This window comes from Vanessa cardui, chromosome 25, assembly GCF_905220365.1.
Source record: "Vanessa cardui chromosome 25, ilVanCard2.1, whole genome shotgun sequence".
Lineage (NCBI taxonomy): Eukaryota > Metazoa > Arthropoda > Insecta > Lepidoptera > Nymphalidae > Vanessa > Vanessa cardui.
The window spans coordinates 8272649-8287918 of NC_061147.1; the positions used below are offsets into that span (position 1 = coordinate 8272649).

Consider the following 15270-nt stretch of genomic DNA (forward strand, 5'->3'; position numbering starts at 1 on the left):
TCGTCATTGTGCCACCAACCCTGGGAACTAAGATGTTATGTCCCTTGTGCCTGTAGTCAAAATGGCTCACTCACCCTCCAAACCGGAACACAACAATACTGAGTACTGTTATTTGGCGGTAGAATAACTGATGATTGGGTGGTACTGATCCAGACGGGCTTACACAAAGCCCTACCAGCAAGTGAAGTCTATAAAGTTATACCTCTTTTGGCACGTTATGAAAAAATATGAAAACCAATTGATGAATAATTCGCTAAGCTGCCTATAAAGTGTCAAGTTGTTAGATATAGACAAGTACACGCAGGGCTCTTTGACCTATTGGGGGCGTTGGGTATACAGAACAATAGTTTCTTAGAAAAGAAACTTTTATTGTTCTTTAATAAATAATACTTTGTTATAATACCTTATTACTGATTTGTTACCATCTTTGTAAGATTTGGATGTATCGGAAAAGTCGGAATCTTTCTTTTGAAAACATGCAGATCCTTTTATTTTTGAATTGAGGGCCCCAATTAATCTTGGGGCCCTGGGCACAGTACCCACTGGTGAAGAGGGGTTTGACTTCACGCCTAATCTTATTTTAAAATATTTATTTTATGACAAATTTAAATTTATAGGTCACTGTAATAATTATAATGTTATGAAGATCACGGGTTTAAATTCATCTTTCGAGTATTTTATGTCCAATGGTGAAAAACAACCTCTAAGAATACATATAAGAATCTAGTACATCTATTATTAATAGAATAGACTAAATATTCTATAATTGCGATACCATTTGATGGAGGTGTTCCAATAAGAAGGCATTTTATTGAAAATTGGTAATTAATTTTTATTATAGGAAAAAGTCGAATGGATCTTCATGGCTATATTTACGGGGGAGTGTGTTATGAAGATAATCGCTTACGGATTCCTGTTTCATCCCGGCGCTTATTTGAGGAACACATGGAACAGTCTCGATTTTACAATCGTTACTATTGGGTGAGTTTACAATTTTGTATTTGTCAATCTGAAATTAGTGTTACCGTTTCATTTAATCATCAATAAGTAAGTCTATTTTGAATAAAATAATTTGAGTTTGAGCACAAATTTATAGAATTAAAGATATACTCTTGGATCTATTTGTGTGGAATATTTATCTTATTCAAAATAGATATACAACTATATTTGTATTGATTTCTACTCGACACAACTCGGCATGGGAAGAACAAGGTTCATAAAATATTTGTATTTAATAAAAATGAAAAATATTCGTTTATTGCCAATTCACCCTCCCCACGCATACACAGAATAACTATATATTTTTTTATCAAGTTCGAATCAATGGCTTAGAAACTCTAAGAGGAAAAACATACGTTAATTTTTACTTGTGTATATTTGTAATGGTGTGCTAAAAGAATCATTATTTTTCTTCGAATCAGTCGATTGGATTAAGGAAAAGATTGAGAGCACGGTATGTCCCACTTAAACATGCTATAAAAACTATTTATAATTTTTTTATAATAATATTCATTTTTAAAATAAACTCGCTATTTTGTCCCTTTCCTTATTCCTTCCTCTCTTTCTGCCTTTTAACAAACATGCGTACAGTTTAGCTGTAGTATAGCATTTCCTCTTTGCAGTGTAGCGTTAGTAATGTCGATCCACCGTCCGCACAGTAACTGACTTTGTCACTAATTTCTTCATATCCGGCTCGAAGGATCATCTAGAGCATTAGTACTGTCTTCAAATTTGGATAGGATTTATTTACAGAATTCTTTAGTATTCTCAATATATTTAATAGCTTACCAATACCATATTTTATTTAATTAGTAAATTATATTTGTACGTATGACAATAATAATTAGAAATATGACATTTAAAAAACCCGCTGAGTTCTTTCGCCAGTTCTTCTCTGATTTCTTACTTGATTCTTCTCAGGTAGATTTTTGACTATCAATACGCAAGTGTAATACTTCTATATTGAATAAACATCTTTTACTTTGACTATGAGATTACGCTTAAAATATTTACATAATTTCACTTAAGCGAAAGATAAAGTCATGACTGAAGCTCTCAAAAGACAAAGGTACAAAGGTAGAATTACAAATTACGCACTTATGACTTTATATAAACGTGTACAAAATAAAATACAGGGCACATCAAATGTTATTACTTTGTTGGAGGTGCATTGACGATGTAAGGAATGGTTCGTATTTCTTACAGAATCAATGTTTATCTGCAATAGTGACCATTTACTATCAAGTGGCCTATTTACCAGAATGACTACCTGCTTATACTTAAAAAGAAAAAAGATGAGCTTGTGCAGTTCTGTCAAAATTCGATTCCAAAGAGAACTCACGATCACTTAATATGTGTAAATATCTTTTTAATAATAAAGCTCTTTCGTCTTTACAGAATAGCAAGTCAAATTCTTCAATATATATCAAAAGATCTCTTCGACGTGAAAGCTTTGAGAGCGTTCAGAGTTCTTCGACCTCTGCGATTGGTTTCCGGAGTGCCAAGTTTGTATTATTTCGTTGACCTACGTATCGAGAAGAGAATGACAAGAGTAAAATATGTATCACATGTAAAAGACCTTCTGTCGGACAGAATTTTCCTTCTTCTTCTCTGGAAGAATGTTTTCGGGTCAAACAATGACTATTGGTGCATGCAATTGTAGTAAAATTTATTTATATGCAGGTTTCCTTACGATGCTCTACTTAGAACACCACATGAAATATGGTACATGCAACTCGTGATCGTTATTTAAATTTAACATTCTTTAATAACTTGACCATTTCAGCTTCAGTACAGGAGAATAAAGAAATATGCCAAAAAAACATTATTGTCTTAAAACACTTTTGTTTTCAGGTCTTCAAATCGTATTGAACTCTATCCTCAAAGCTATGGTGCCTTTGTTCCACATTGCATTCCTTGTATTATTTGTTATCATTATTTATGCCATTATTGGATTGGAGCTTTTCTCTGGAGTCCTACACGATACTTGTTTTTTTAAGGGTACCAGTAAGTATGATAAAGTATTTATTTTGCCCAATTTTTACCCTTACATAGAACCAGAAATTTTACATATACATAGTTGTGTTACCCTGTATCTTGATGTATTTGATGAAATATTTTTAGCTATAAACCATTAAAAACGCTTAGGTTGTCTTCTTTAGCTCATCATTAATATTTGTTTAAATCAGTTAATTGTTTGCTGCTTAAGACCTTTAATTTAATGTTATTACCGTCAAAGTATAATTAAATTATCACAATCAATTATCATTTTACAGTTTTCTTTCTCTGCCTATTCTTCTAATATTTTGACGAAAAGATTAATTGACAGACCTCCTGTAGAGACGCCCTAGGGGCTTCTATAAAGGTTAAAGAAATTGTATTGTTTTATTATATTGAGCTATAAAATTATTTATCCAAATGTTAATCATTTAGATATAACGGTCGACAATCCAACTGCTTGCTCACGTTATGAAGATATTGGCTATCAGTGCCCGGATGATCAGGTTTGCCAGGGTTACTGGGAAGGTCCGAACTCGGGGATTACAAATTTCGACAACATTGGTTACTCCATGTTGACTGTCTTCCAATGTATCACCTTAGAGGGTTGGACCGACATTATGTATGCTGTGAGTATTTTCTTACTATTTGTATTTCTTTACAAACAAAATAGGTCTTTATTGAAACTTTTTTTGTGATAATATTATTATATACTAGCAGCAGCCCACATTGGAACAGCGTGGTGGAATTTGTTCCAAACCCTTTCCTTAATGGGAGAGGAGGCCTTTGCCCAGCAGTGGTAAATTTACAGGCTGTTACTTTTTTTTAACTTTTATACTAGTCTAGTTAACTGCGATATTTGGAGTAAGAAAAATATTCCCATTAATATCTTTATCTAAATTTCCACATTAAATTATTTCTTTTAATGGATCTACATTGTTTGATTTTTATTGATAATAGATAGCATTTATGAGAGAAAAATTTTACTACTTACTACAACCTCACTAGAGTCGAGATGGCCCAGTGGTTAGAACGCGTGCATCTTAACCGATGATTGCAGGTTCAAGGTGCAAGCACCGCTGATTCACGTGCTTAATTTATCTTTATAATTCATCTCGTACTCAGCGGTGAAGGAAAACATCGTGAGGAAACCTGCATGTGACTAATTTCATAGAAATTCTGCCACATGTGTATTCCACCAACCCGCATTGGAACAGCGTGGTGGAATATGTTCCAAACCCTGTCCTTAATGGAAGAGGAGGCCTTATCTCATCAGTGGGAAATGTACAGGCTGTTACTTTACTTTACTTTACTTTTACAACCTCACTTTACGAACTACGCTAACAGAGTAGTGAAACTACAAGGACCAATTGGTATTCGACCATCGATTTTAAGTGGTAGTGCCACGCTGTATACCTTCGGGTTACAGCCGAATGGGCCGGCACGCCCGGGGAAGTACAACTCTCTCACTTAAAATCGGCGTAAAGTGGTAGTTATGCTACCGCGTTTCGTCCGGTAAGTGAGAGTTCCGGAGGCCCAATCCCCCTCCCCCCCAAAACTTGATGGTTGTGCAGAATTTGGTTAAATTACCCCAGGAGGGTACCATCAGCGACAGCGGTGGAGAATCCCTCTCTGGGCATCCATGCTCAGGACATACACCACCTGAGCAGGGATGCCCAGGCTGCCCTCCGAATTCTGGGGGGGGCAATTTTGCGCTCGCCACTGTTCGGGGCAAGCGGAGCAGGCATCATAAGGCAACCCCTACCACCCTCGCTGTGGACTTCTGCAACATAAGGGGACTCAACTCCAACCTCAACGCCGTTCACTACCATCTGGAAACGGCGAAGCCGGCCTTGCTCTTTCTAACCGAGACCGAGATATCTTCTCCTGCCGATACGACTTTTCTCTCGTACCCTGGGTACAAATTGGAACATTCCTTTATACCACGAGCTGGGGTATGCGTTTACGTCAGAGATGATATCTGTTCTCGACGCTTCGGCAGCCTTGAAGGACAGGATCTATCGATTATCTGGCTGCGTGTAGACTGCGATGACCATCCGCGAATCTATGCGTGCCTTTATAGGTCCCATAGCGGTAATGCCGAAACCGACCGACTGGTTGAGCACGTCCAAATGGCTACAGATTCCGTGCTTCAGCAGATTCCATCCGCAGAGATCATTATTCTGGGTGACTTTAATGCTCACCACGCAGAATGGCTCGGCTCACGCACCACCGATCATGCGGGTAGATCTGTTCTTGACTTCGCTCTAGCATATGATCTGACACAACTGGTCAACTCGCCAACGCGAATACCGGATGTGGAGGATCATACACCTTCCCTGTTGGACCTTCTGCTGACTTCGCATCCGGATGGCTATCAGGTTATCGTCGATCCCCCTCTGGGCTCGTCTGACCACTGTCTCGTCCGGAGTACAGTGCCGGTTGTGCGGTACTCACGGCCTCGCTTTGTTGGGTGCCGCCGAGTATGGCACTACAAGTCAGCAGATTGGGATGGGATGCGGTCTTTTTTTGCATCTTACCCATGGGGGCAGATTTGTTTCTCGCCGGATGATCCGAACGCTGCTGCTGACTCTGTTGCCGATGTGGTGCTTCAGGGTATGGAACTATTCATTCCTTACTCTGCAGTACCCATCGGTGGCAAGTCCCAGCCTTGGTTTGGTCGCTTCTGCAAAACGGCATCACGCCGAAAGTGGGAACGCTATCAAACCTGGGCTAATGCATCTGCGTCTCGTGATGTAAATACCAGCGCATTTAAAAAGGAATACAACTCTGCCTCTAGGTCCCTCAAAAACGTGATTGCTAGGGCGAAGACGGAGTACATTGGCAGAATTGGCGAGAGACTGGTGCGTTTCCCTTCAGGAACACGAGCGTTCTGGTCTCTCGCTAAGGCTGTCTTAGGGAATTTCTGTCAGCCATCTTTTCCATCTCTGCACAGAGACGGTGAGTCATTGGCCTATACCGCGAAAGAGAAAACTGATCTTTTAGGCCCTCTCTTCGCGTCGAACTCGACTCTGGATGACCAAGGAAAATCTCCACCAACAATTCCGCGGTGTGATACCACGATGCCGGAGGTTAAATTCCGGCAAAGTGCAGTTCGTAAAGCACTTCTTTCCTTGGACATTCATAAGTCGAGCGGACCCGATGGTATCCCTCCAATCGTGCTACGGACATGTGCTCCCGAGTTGGCACCGGTCTTAACGCGTCTTTTCCGGCAATCCTACACATTAGGCGTCGTCCCGAATTCCTGGAAGACAGCTTTGGTGCATCCGATCCCTAAAAAAGGCAACCGCTCAGACCCGTCCAATTATAGGCCTATAGCCATCACCTCCTTGCTCTCCAAGATAATGGAGTCCCTTATTAACTGCCCTGCGGTACCTAGAGGAGAATCAGCTGATTAGTGACCGCCAGTACGGTTTCCGTCGGGGTCGCTCAGCTGGTGATCTTCTAGTTTACCTTACTCACAGGTGGGCTGAAGCAGTTGAGAGCAAGGGGGAGGCATTAGCAGCCAGCTTGGACATAGCGAAGGCCTTCGATCGTGTATGGCACAAAGCGCTTCTTTCGAAGTTTCCTTCCTATGGGCTTCCCGGGAAATTATGCAATTGGATTACCAGCTTTTTGGCAGATCGGAGCATCAAGGTCGTTGTCGACGGTGCATGCTCTGACTTAAAATTCGTCAATGCTGGTGTTCCACAAGGCTGCGTTCTATCACCCACTCTGTTTCTTCTGCATATCAATGATTTGTTGCAAATCGGGAACATTCATTGCTATGCAGACGACAGTACCGTTGACACCTTATACACCGGCCGCGCTAATATTTCTCGGGAAAACGTCGAAGAGAACCGGAACAAACTTGTGTCTGAAATCGAGTCTTCATTAAACGAAGTCTCGAATTGGGGCCGGCTAAATCTAGTCCATTTCAACCCCAAAAAGACGCAAGTTTGCGCGTTAACCGCTAAAAAAACACCATTTGTCGTATCTCCACGATTTGAGAACATTCCGATAGCCGCTGCAGGTAGTATCGGAATACTTGGCGTTGATATTTCGAGCCTCGTTCAGTTCCGCGGTCAATTGGAAGGCAAAGCCAAATTGGCTTCAAAAAAGCTGGGCGTGCTCAGCAAGGCGAGACAGTATTTCACGTCGGCCCATCGCCTTAAACTTTACAAGGCGCAAATTCGGCCTCACATGGAGTACTGCTCTCACCTCTGGGCAGGTGCTCCCCAGTACCAGCTCCTTCCATTTGACCGCATCCAACGTAGAGCGGCTCGAGTTATCGACGATCAAGCCCTTTCCGATCTCCTTGATCCTTTGGCTTTGCGTAGAGATGTCGGATCACTCTGCATCTTCTACCGAATTTTTCACGGGGAATGTTCCGAGGAATTGTTCGGATTAATCCCGGCTGCTGAATTTCACCTTCGGACATCTCGCCAAAACTCTAAGTTTCACCCGCACCACCTTGATGTCCGAAAATCCACAACAGCGCGATTTCTCAGACATTTTTTGCCTCGCACAACCACTTTGTGGAACCAGTTTTCGCCGGCGGTTTTTCCGAACCGATACGACTTGGGAACCTTCAAGAAAAGAGCGTACTCCTTTTTGAAAGGCCGGCAACGCACCTGCAAGTCCCCTGGTGTTGCAGATGTCCATGGGCGGTGGTAGTCACTTTCCATCAGGTGAGCCTCCTGCTCGTTTGCCACCTATGCCATAAAAAAAAAAAAATTTAGATATTTGTGAACAAATAGAAAAACTTGATTGATTGGTTAAATAGTACAAAAAAAGTATGTCCTTTCTTGAAGTTCAAGCTTGAAAACATAATTGCAATAATCTAATTCGGTTTCGTTCTTTGGTCATGAAAGAGCAACTTACACAGACAAAGTTACTTTCGCAATTTCTAATTTATTGAGGTAGCGTCATTACTTCTGATTTTCCATAGCACAAGTGCTTTAGCTAATTTCATTGGGATCAGAGCATTGTTGTCACAGGTTGTCAAATGTTTATTATTACTATTATTTATTTATTGTTTTCAATTTTAGATAGCAAATGTAAAAGGCAACACCTGGGTTTGGATATATTTTGTGTCTTTGGTCATTTTCGGTAACTTCTTCGTTATGAACCTAATTCTTGGTGTGTTATCTGGGTAAGTAAACATCATAACACTTATCTATTTCATTGACATCAATTTTGACATATTGTTCTGGAGTACAAATTTAAACATTTCAGAGAATTTTCCAAAGAAAGAGAAAAAGCAAAGAATCGAGGCGACTTTCAAAAATCCAGGGAAAGACAACAGTTTGAAGAAGATTTGAAAGGTTATCTCAACTGGATAACTGTGGCTGAGGAGTTGGATCTTGAAAATGATCAAGGGAAGAAGGAAGATGATCATGATTCCCAAGGTAAAAAGATTTTTAGTATCAATGCCTGTAATTAAAGAATTAATTATGTTCTTATTTTCAACTTTTAACCCTCTTAAGAGACACCAAGATTCTAAGAAATAGAAGAGCGACCGCGTATATTGTTAAAAAAACTGGATAAATATGGTTTATTTACATTGTAGGGAATAAAAAGGAACGCAGAAGTAATGACGGTTCCCAAAGCAATATTAATGCAAACGGAGAAGCAATACAAAGCACAACATGTAAAGTATATTACAGAAGATTTGACAAAGTAAGTAGAATCACAGTTTTTTTAATACTCTTACTCTCAAAACCTAAATAATCATAGTGAAGCATAAAAGTATCTTTCTATGCTTAGCGTAGTGATTAATGACTCACAACATCACAACAGCTAGAGCAAGGGGATTTGGCTGTTACGATTCGTGTGATTAAATTTATATTTAATCTATTATCGACACATATTCTAAATTTAAAATTGTTTGTAAGAAATATTGAAGGCAAAAAAAATTAAAATTGAAAATGGACGATTGTACTAAATAAAATTCAGTAATTGATTTAAATATTTTTAGGTAAACCGTCGCATGCGCAGAGCCTGTAGAAAGGCCGTCAAATCTCAAACATTTTATTGGGCGATTATCGTATTGGTTTTTCTGAACACTTTAGTTCTGGCAACGGAACATTATCAGTAAGTTTTAATGTGAAAATTGGCCATATGTCATATTTTATCATAAACCTTATTAACAACGTGTCTTTTTACAGGCAACCAATTTGGCTTGACTACTTTCAGAATTATGCCAATTATCTCTTCGTTGTCTTGTTCACACTTGAAATGCTAGTCAAGATGTACGCGTTAGGCTTTCAAGTAAGAAATTTCTTATAAATTAACTGTCTCCTTTGCTCAAAGTGAAAAGTATCAAATGTAAAGTGCTTGTACTAAGGCAAGAATCATTTTGACAGAAATAATTTTATCCAATATCAGCAAATTTCGTTACGACGTTTTTTTTGGCAAAATTCAGTGGTTCCAGTTTGTTGAGTAAAAAGAATGCCAATGAATAATATGGTAATTATTTCTTTTGTCAGGGTTACTTCGTGTCTCTTTTCAATCGATTCGATTGTTTTGTCATGGTATGTTCAATCGTGGAGTTGGCGCTCACCGCTCAGGGCGCCATCCCACAGCTTGGTATATCTGTGTTGCGGTGTGTTCGTCTTTTACGAGTGTTCAAGGTCACCAAGTGAGTATTGCCAGTAATAATAAAAAGAGTATTGCTATTATTGTTAATGAACCTTAACATTATTACTTAAACTGTTCTAACATTAATTGTTGTATATTATAGAGCTAAAAATATTTTGATGATTACTGAAGGAACAAATCATAGCACTTTAAGAAAAACTAAATTTGTGAACAATATCGTGAAATATGTATAAATAATATTGTTATCTTTTTCAGATATTGGCGCTCTCTCTCTAACCTGGTGGGATCTCTTCTCAACTCCATACAGTCCATTTTCTCACTTCTGCTATTGCTGTTTCTTTTCATCATGATCTTCGCACTCCTGGGAATGCAAGTATTTGGAGGCCGCTTTGATTATGCCCCCGAGGCTGAAAAGGAGAGGCATAACTTTGATTCCTTCTGGCAGGCTGTCCTTACTATGTTTCAAGTAAGTATTCATGATAGTTTGTAGAATTATTAGTTCACTCCGATTTGCTGTTTATTTTATTTGATTTTTTTCCAGATTCTTACCGGTGAGGACTGGAACGTTGTGATGTATCATGGAATTAATGCGTACGGTGGTGTTGGTACTCCCGGAATGCTTGCGTCTTTGTATTTCATCGTTATATTCATATGTGGTAACTGTATCCTTTAAAAAACTTCAGAAAATTCGTTGATTTAAAAAAAAATCGACTGATTATTTATATATAATAAATTAATTTGGAATCAAATAAAGCTATAAAATATAAATGTTGCAAATATTGTGTTAAGCTTATGATAGACATTAGTTTGGTACAAAGTGTGTGATCACTTAAAAAGATCTAAACAGTATAGTATGGAACATTTTTTGTTTATTTAATATTTGAATAATTTCTGATTACACGTTTATACCCTAATAATTATGTATACTTACTGTTTAACAATACACCAACCCGCATTGGAACAGCATGGTGGAATATGTTCCAAACCCTCTCCTTAATAAAGGGGAGGCCTTATCTCAGCAGTGGGAAATGTACAGGCTGTTACTTTACTTTAATTTACTTTACTGTTTAACAACTCAACTTAGAGATCTCACGAAGGCGCGCCGTTGATTAATTGATTGATGTTTTTTACCGTCTTCTCTGTTAGTCAGCTTACGTACACTAAGACGACGACCTCCTCCTCTGGTCGATTAGTGTGTGCACCGGTTTTCATGGTTACGCCACTCCGAGGTCGAGGTTCATTTCCTGACCGAGTCGATATAGAGAATAGTTCATTATTTTTTAGGACATGCCAATAATAAAATAATGTGTAGGGCATCTTTGTGTGTGAACAGATCTTTAGATCTCGTTATTATTAAATGAATAACAAAAGTGTTCAATTTATGTTCTTAGATAATTCCTTATTTTACATATTCAGATATTTTACTGAACGTGTTCTTGGCTATCGCTGTAGATAACTTAGGTGATGCTGAGGACATGGATGAAGAAATTGTAAAAGAAAAAGAGGTAAGAGCTTAAGTAAGAGCTGTGAACCTATCTGGGTAGGTACTATCCCGTTATCAGACTTCTTCTTTATCGTATGCTTCATTACTTAAGGTCGTGCTTGTACTGAAATGCTTTAACCGATGAGTCGAGCTGATGATGAGCTTCCCCCACACCACTCTGTCCGTGGCTATTCTCAGGGCAGTCGGAATATTGAGTCCCGTTATATCTTGTATCTGGTCGGACCAGCGGGTAGGTAGTCGACCGCGTGATCTCTTGCCTTCGATTTTCCCTACTACAACCATTTTATCCAGACAGAACCTGACCAAAATATCTTAGAGCTCGTTGGTAACACAAATATATATGTACATATGTTTATCAGACATTCTACCGCAAAACAGCAATATTACGTATTGTTGTGGACGAGCACAATGTAGTGTCTCATTGGCCATGTTTGGAACTTTAAATATTTATAACAGTACTATTATCTATGGACTGTTATAACTAACCATCAAGTTTTATCCACTACCATTGTCCTGTCTGTTAACTTATACAGTTTTAATATATATTTCCAGGAGACTGAAAATCCTGAAGCTGGTAATCCTCAACTTGATGAAGAAAGAGGAGAAACTGACGATGAATATGTTAATGATGAAGAAGGATATTCCAGCGAAGGGTATATATTAGTCATTGAATTTCTTTAGCCTACTGGTCTACTAACTATGAATCACAATAAAAAAAGAATCTGTAATTGGATAATTTTGAATTATACTTTTCGTTTTGTATATAGAAATCTTTTCTCATCAACGTTTTTATCACTTTTTACTGTTTTAATAATTACTGTTTCATGCAGCCATAAATATAGAGCTTACAAACGAGTGGCAAGGTAAATATTTGCATCATACTTGATTTTATAGTAAAATTATTTACAAATTTACTTAAAAAATATATTATTGAATGTAATTTATTTTTTTGTATGATTAATTAATAAAACATTTACAGTAACAGTTTTCATTGTTTTATATATTAGGTCGGAACGTGAATATGAAGAAACAGGATCTGAAGAAGAAGTTGAAGAACAGGGGCAAGATGAAGGAGATAACGCTAGTAATGCACTAGTGGCTGTCACTACTAAGCAAAATGGTAAGTTTACCAAGAAACATGAATTAATATGCTAGGTGGTAGGGCTTTGTGGGAGTCCACCTGGGTAGGTATTATCTAATCATCATGTACTCTACTGCCAAGAAATACTTGATAATGTCATGTCCTGGTTTGAGAGGTGAGTAAACCAATGTAACTAAAAGCACAAGAGATATCTTAGTTGCCTAGGTTGTTGGCGTATTGGCGACATAAGAAATGTTTTCTTTTTTTAGTCATGATCACCTATCCATTCTATCTATCTAAGCTAATATATGTTTATGTATATCGCAGATTCAAATAGATAGCCATCTAAACGATCACAATTGTCCGACTTGTTGATTTTACGTATGCAGTCAGTACGAACGTCTGGCTCTAGCTCTGTCCTAAAAGAGAGAAGTGCCTCACTCAACAAAGGAACGAACACTGATCGATACTCCATTAAATTTTTAAATATGCGTATTTTATTTTTGACGACTGAATCTCATTTAATATTGTAATCTCGCAGATAGTTTTGAAGATCTTATAATAAGTTTCCAGTCGTTGGAAAACTGTTAACTATGATAAAATAATAGAATTTTTTCTTCTGCTAGGTGATATTAAGAAGGAAGAAACGCCTCCTCCAAAGCGACAACCAACGATATCGGCCCGACCTAGACGATTGTCAGAAGTGGAAATTAAAACCCAAGAGAAACCTATACCAGAAGCTAGTAGCTTCTTTATATTCTCTAAAACAAATTGGTACGATTTTTTTTCATTATATACTATATTTTTTTAAATGTTAATAAGAAAAATATATTAATTGAGTCCTGTATAAAATAAGATAAGAATAAGCCGAGTAATAAATACTCAGTACTAGCTGAACATAGAATATTTTAAAATTTCATAGCACTCAAATCTTCATCCTCAATTTTATCCACTAGATGGGTGAGTTAAAAACTGTAGCCTATCCCTTTTCTTGGGGTTTAAGATGACTCCGAACTCAAATTTACCAAAATCGGTATAGTGGCTTATCGTGAAAGGGTATGGAACAGATAAATAGACTTACTTTCATGTATTAGATTACCATTATTACAAGCATTACAGAACGCCCTTACATTACATTAGGAACACGTACATCATAACCTTTGATTGCGGGATCAAACCCAGGCAAGCACGGCTGAATTTTCATGTGCTTATCTTGTCTTTATAATTCATCTCTTGCTCGACGGCGAAGGAAAACATTGCGAGGAAACCTGTATGTGGCTAATTTCAACGAAATGCCACATGGGAATTCACTAAGCCACATTGGACCAACGTGGTGGAATACGCTTCTAACCTTCTCCACAAAGGAGAGGAGGCCCATCATTGGGAATAATACAGGCTGTAAATGTTATGTTACAAGAATTAATCAGAGTGACCTATTTCTTTTTTTATTACATATTTATATTTAAGTTTTTCTCAACAGGTTCAGAGTCACCTGTTACAAAGTCCAGAATAACTCCTGGTTCAGAAACTTGATTCTGCTTTGTATTTTGGCGTCATCTCTCATGTTGGCCATGGAAGACCCCGTGGGAGGCAAAAACAATGAGGCTTGGAATGATGTTAGTAAATAAATAGTCTACTCGACTGTATCAAAATCAAAATATACTTAAGTTGACTTTATTAAAAGTAAAGATATAATCGGTTTGGAATATAGATTTTACTGGGAAGAGTCAGCAATAAAACTGAGTAGTTACTCTTTTCCAACATTTGAAACTCCTACATCATGTTAGCTTAATATAGTTATATAAAAAATATCTTAACTGACCTAACCAAGAAGTATAATGATTGCTTAAACTTTATAAACATTACAATTACGCAAGGCAGGTCAAGGCATATTTAAGATAAGGCGGACGAAAGTTAAGTTTTGATTAAAAATGGATTACTTTCCACAGGTTCTTCGCAAAATTGATTATTTCTTCACCACAGTCTTCACTATTGAGCTCTTTTTCAAGCTCATCACTTATGGTTTCATCTTGCACAAGGACGCCTTCTGTAGATCAGCATTTAACCTACTTGATCTTTTGGTCGTTATCGTCTCATTAATATCATTAAGTGGGTAAGTAGACTAGACCTATAGGACAATATTCGAATTTTTATTTTTGTTCTTAGCTTGACCAACAGCCAATATTGGTTGTTGGTTTATCAGTTGGGCAAATAGATATTGTTATTGTATGAACCAACTCTTACACTTACTGATCTAAGACAGCTAATAATTGGTCCAAGTCAAATAATAATTAAGATTTGTAATTTTCATAAGTTAACTAAAAACTGTTTTATAATGTATTGTATTTTTCTGACGCAGAATAAATAACGTGTCTTTCATTAAGATTTTGAGAGTATTCCGAGTCCTAAGACCTCTCAGAGCCATCAACAGAGCAAAAGGATTAAAGGTCAGTTTATAATTGTTATTTATTTATCGTATTTAAAATAGAAATATTGCTTAGGATAAGTGGTAGTAATAGATTTTTTTGTCGATTTCTAGCACGTAGTTCAGTGCGTGATCGTTGCTATAAAAACTATAGGCAACATTTTGTTGGTGACCAACCTTCTGCAATTCATGTTTGCGGTTATGGGGGTGCAAATGTTCAAGGTAGAGATAATTTCTATTGAAAAATTATTTTTTTTAATCAATATAACGACACCTTTGGGTATCTCACTCATTACTTAAAAATTCTATTGGAAGTAAGTATCTTAGTATTTTGCACTTTTGATCTTTTCCTTCACTTTGAATTTCACAATTTCCTTGAAACAAAATTTTTGAGCTTTTCCAAACAAATCATCTGATTTCGTTTCTTTTTGTGTGTGAGGCTTCTAAGTGTATTTTCAGAAATAGTGTACTAACCAGTTTTTGCTTGCCCGTGGGTCCAAAAATTCGCTTTCTTTTAGGTTGCATGCTTTTTTGTTTTCATTTAAGCCTTATATTTTAGCCCAAAGGTGTTGTGTGCTATTTCGACGAGGATTGTTTTAATTTGTGATTTTTTGGACTCAATTAAGAGCTTCAGTGTGTTTTCTTTGCACCGATCCAACC

At 37.5% G+C, this 15270-nt stretch overlaps 1 protein-coding gene across 1 annotated transcript in view; it reads left to right on the forward strand.

Annotated features, from left to right (window-relative positions):
• LOC124540498 (muscle calcium channel subunit alpha-1-like) overlaps positions 1-15270 on the forward strand; it is a 65759-nt gene that overhangs the window by 32428 nt on the left and 18061 nt on the right. The window contains exons 4-24 of the mRNA XM_047118119.1: positions 842-981; positions 2398-2504; positions 2854-3006; positions 3433-3626; positions 8049-8152; positions 8236-8408; positions 8570-8679; positions 8978-9093; positions 9168-9270; positions 9489-9640; positions 9856-10066; positions 10142-10262; positions 11017-11105; positions 11657-11757; positions 11935-11967; positions 12112-12224; positions 12812-12959; positions 13666-13801; positions 14135-14298; positions 14545-14632; positions 14725-14832. Of these exons, the coding sequence (XP_046974075.1) occupies positions 842-981; positions 2398-2504; positions 2854-3006; positions 3433-3626; positions 8049-8152; positions 8236-8408; positions 8570-8679; positions 8978-9093; positions 9168-9270; positions 9489-9640; positions 9856-10066; positions 10142-10262; positions 11017-11105; positions 11657-11757; positions 11935-11967; positions 12112-12224; positions 12812-12959; positions 13666-13801; positions 14135-14298; positions 14545-14632; positions 14725-14832 (2664 nt within the window). The remainder of the gene's footprint in view (positions 1-841; positions 982-2397; positions 2505-2853; positions 3007-3432; positions 3627-8048; positions 8153-8235; positions 8409-8569; positions 8680-8977; positions 9094-9167; positions 9271-9488; positions 9641-9855; positions 10067-10141; positions 10263-11016; positions 11106-11656; positions 11758-11934; positions 11968-12111; positions 12225-12811; positions 12960-13665; positions 13802-14134; positions 14299-14544; positions 14633-14724; positions 14833-15270) is intronic.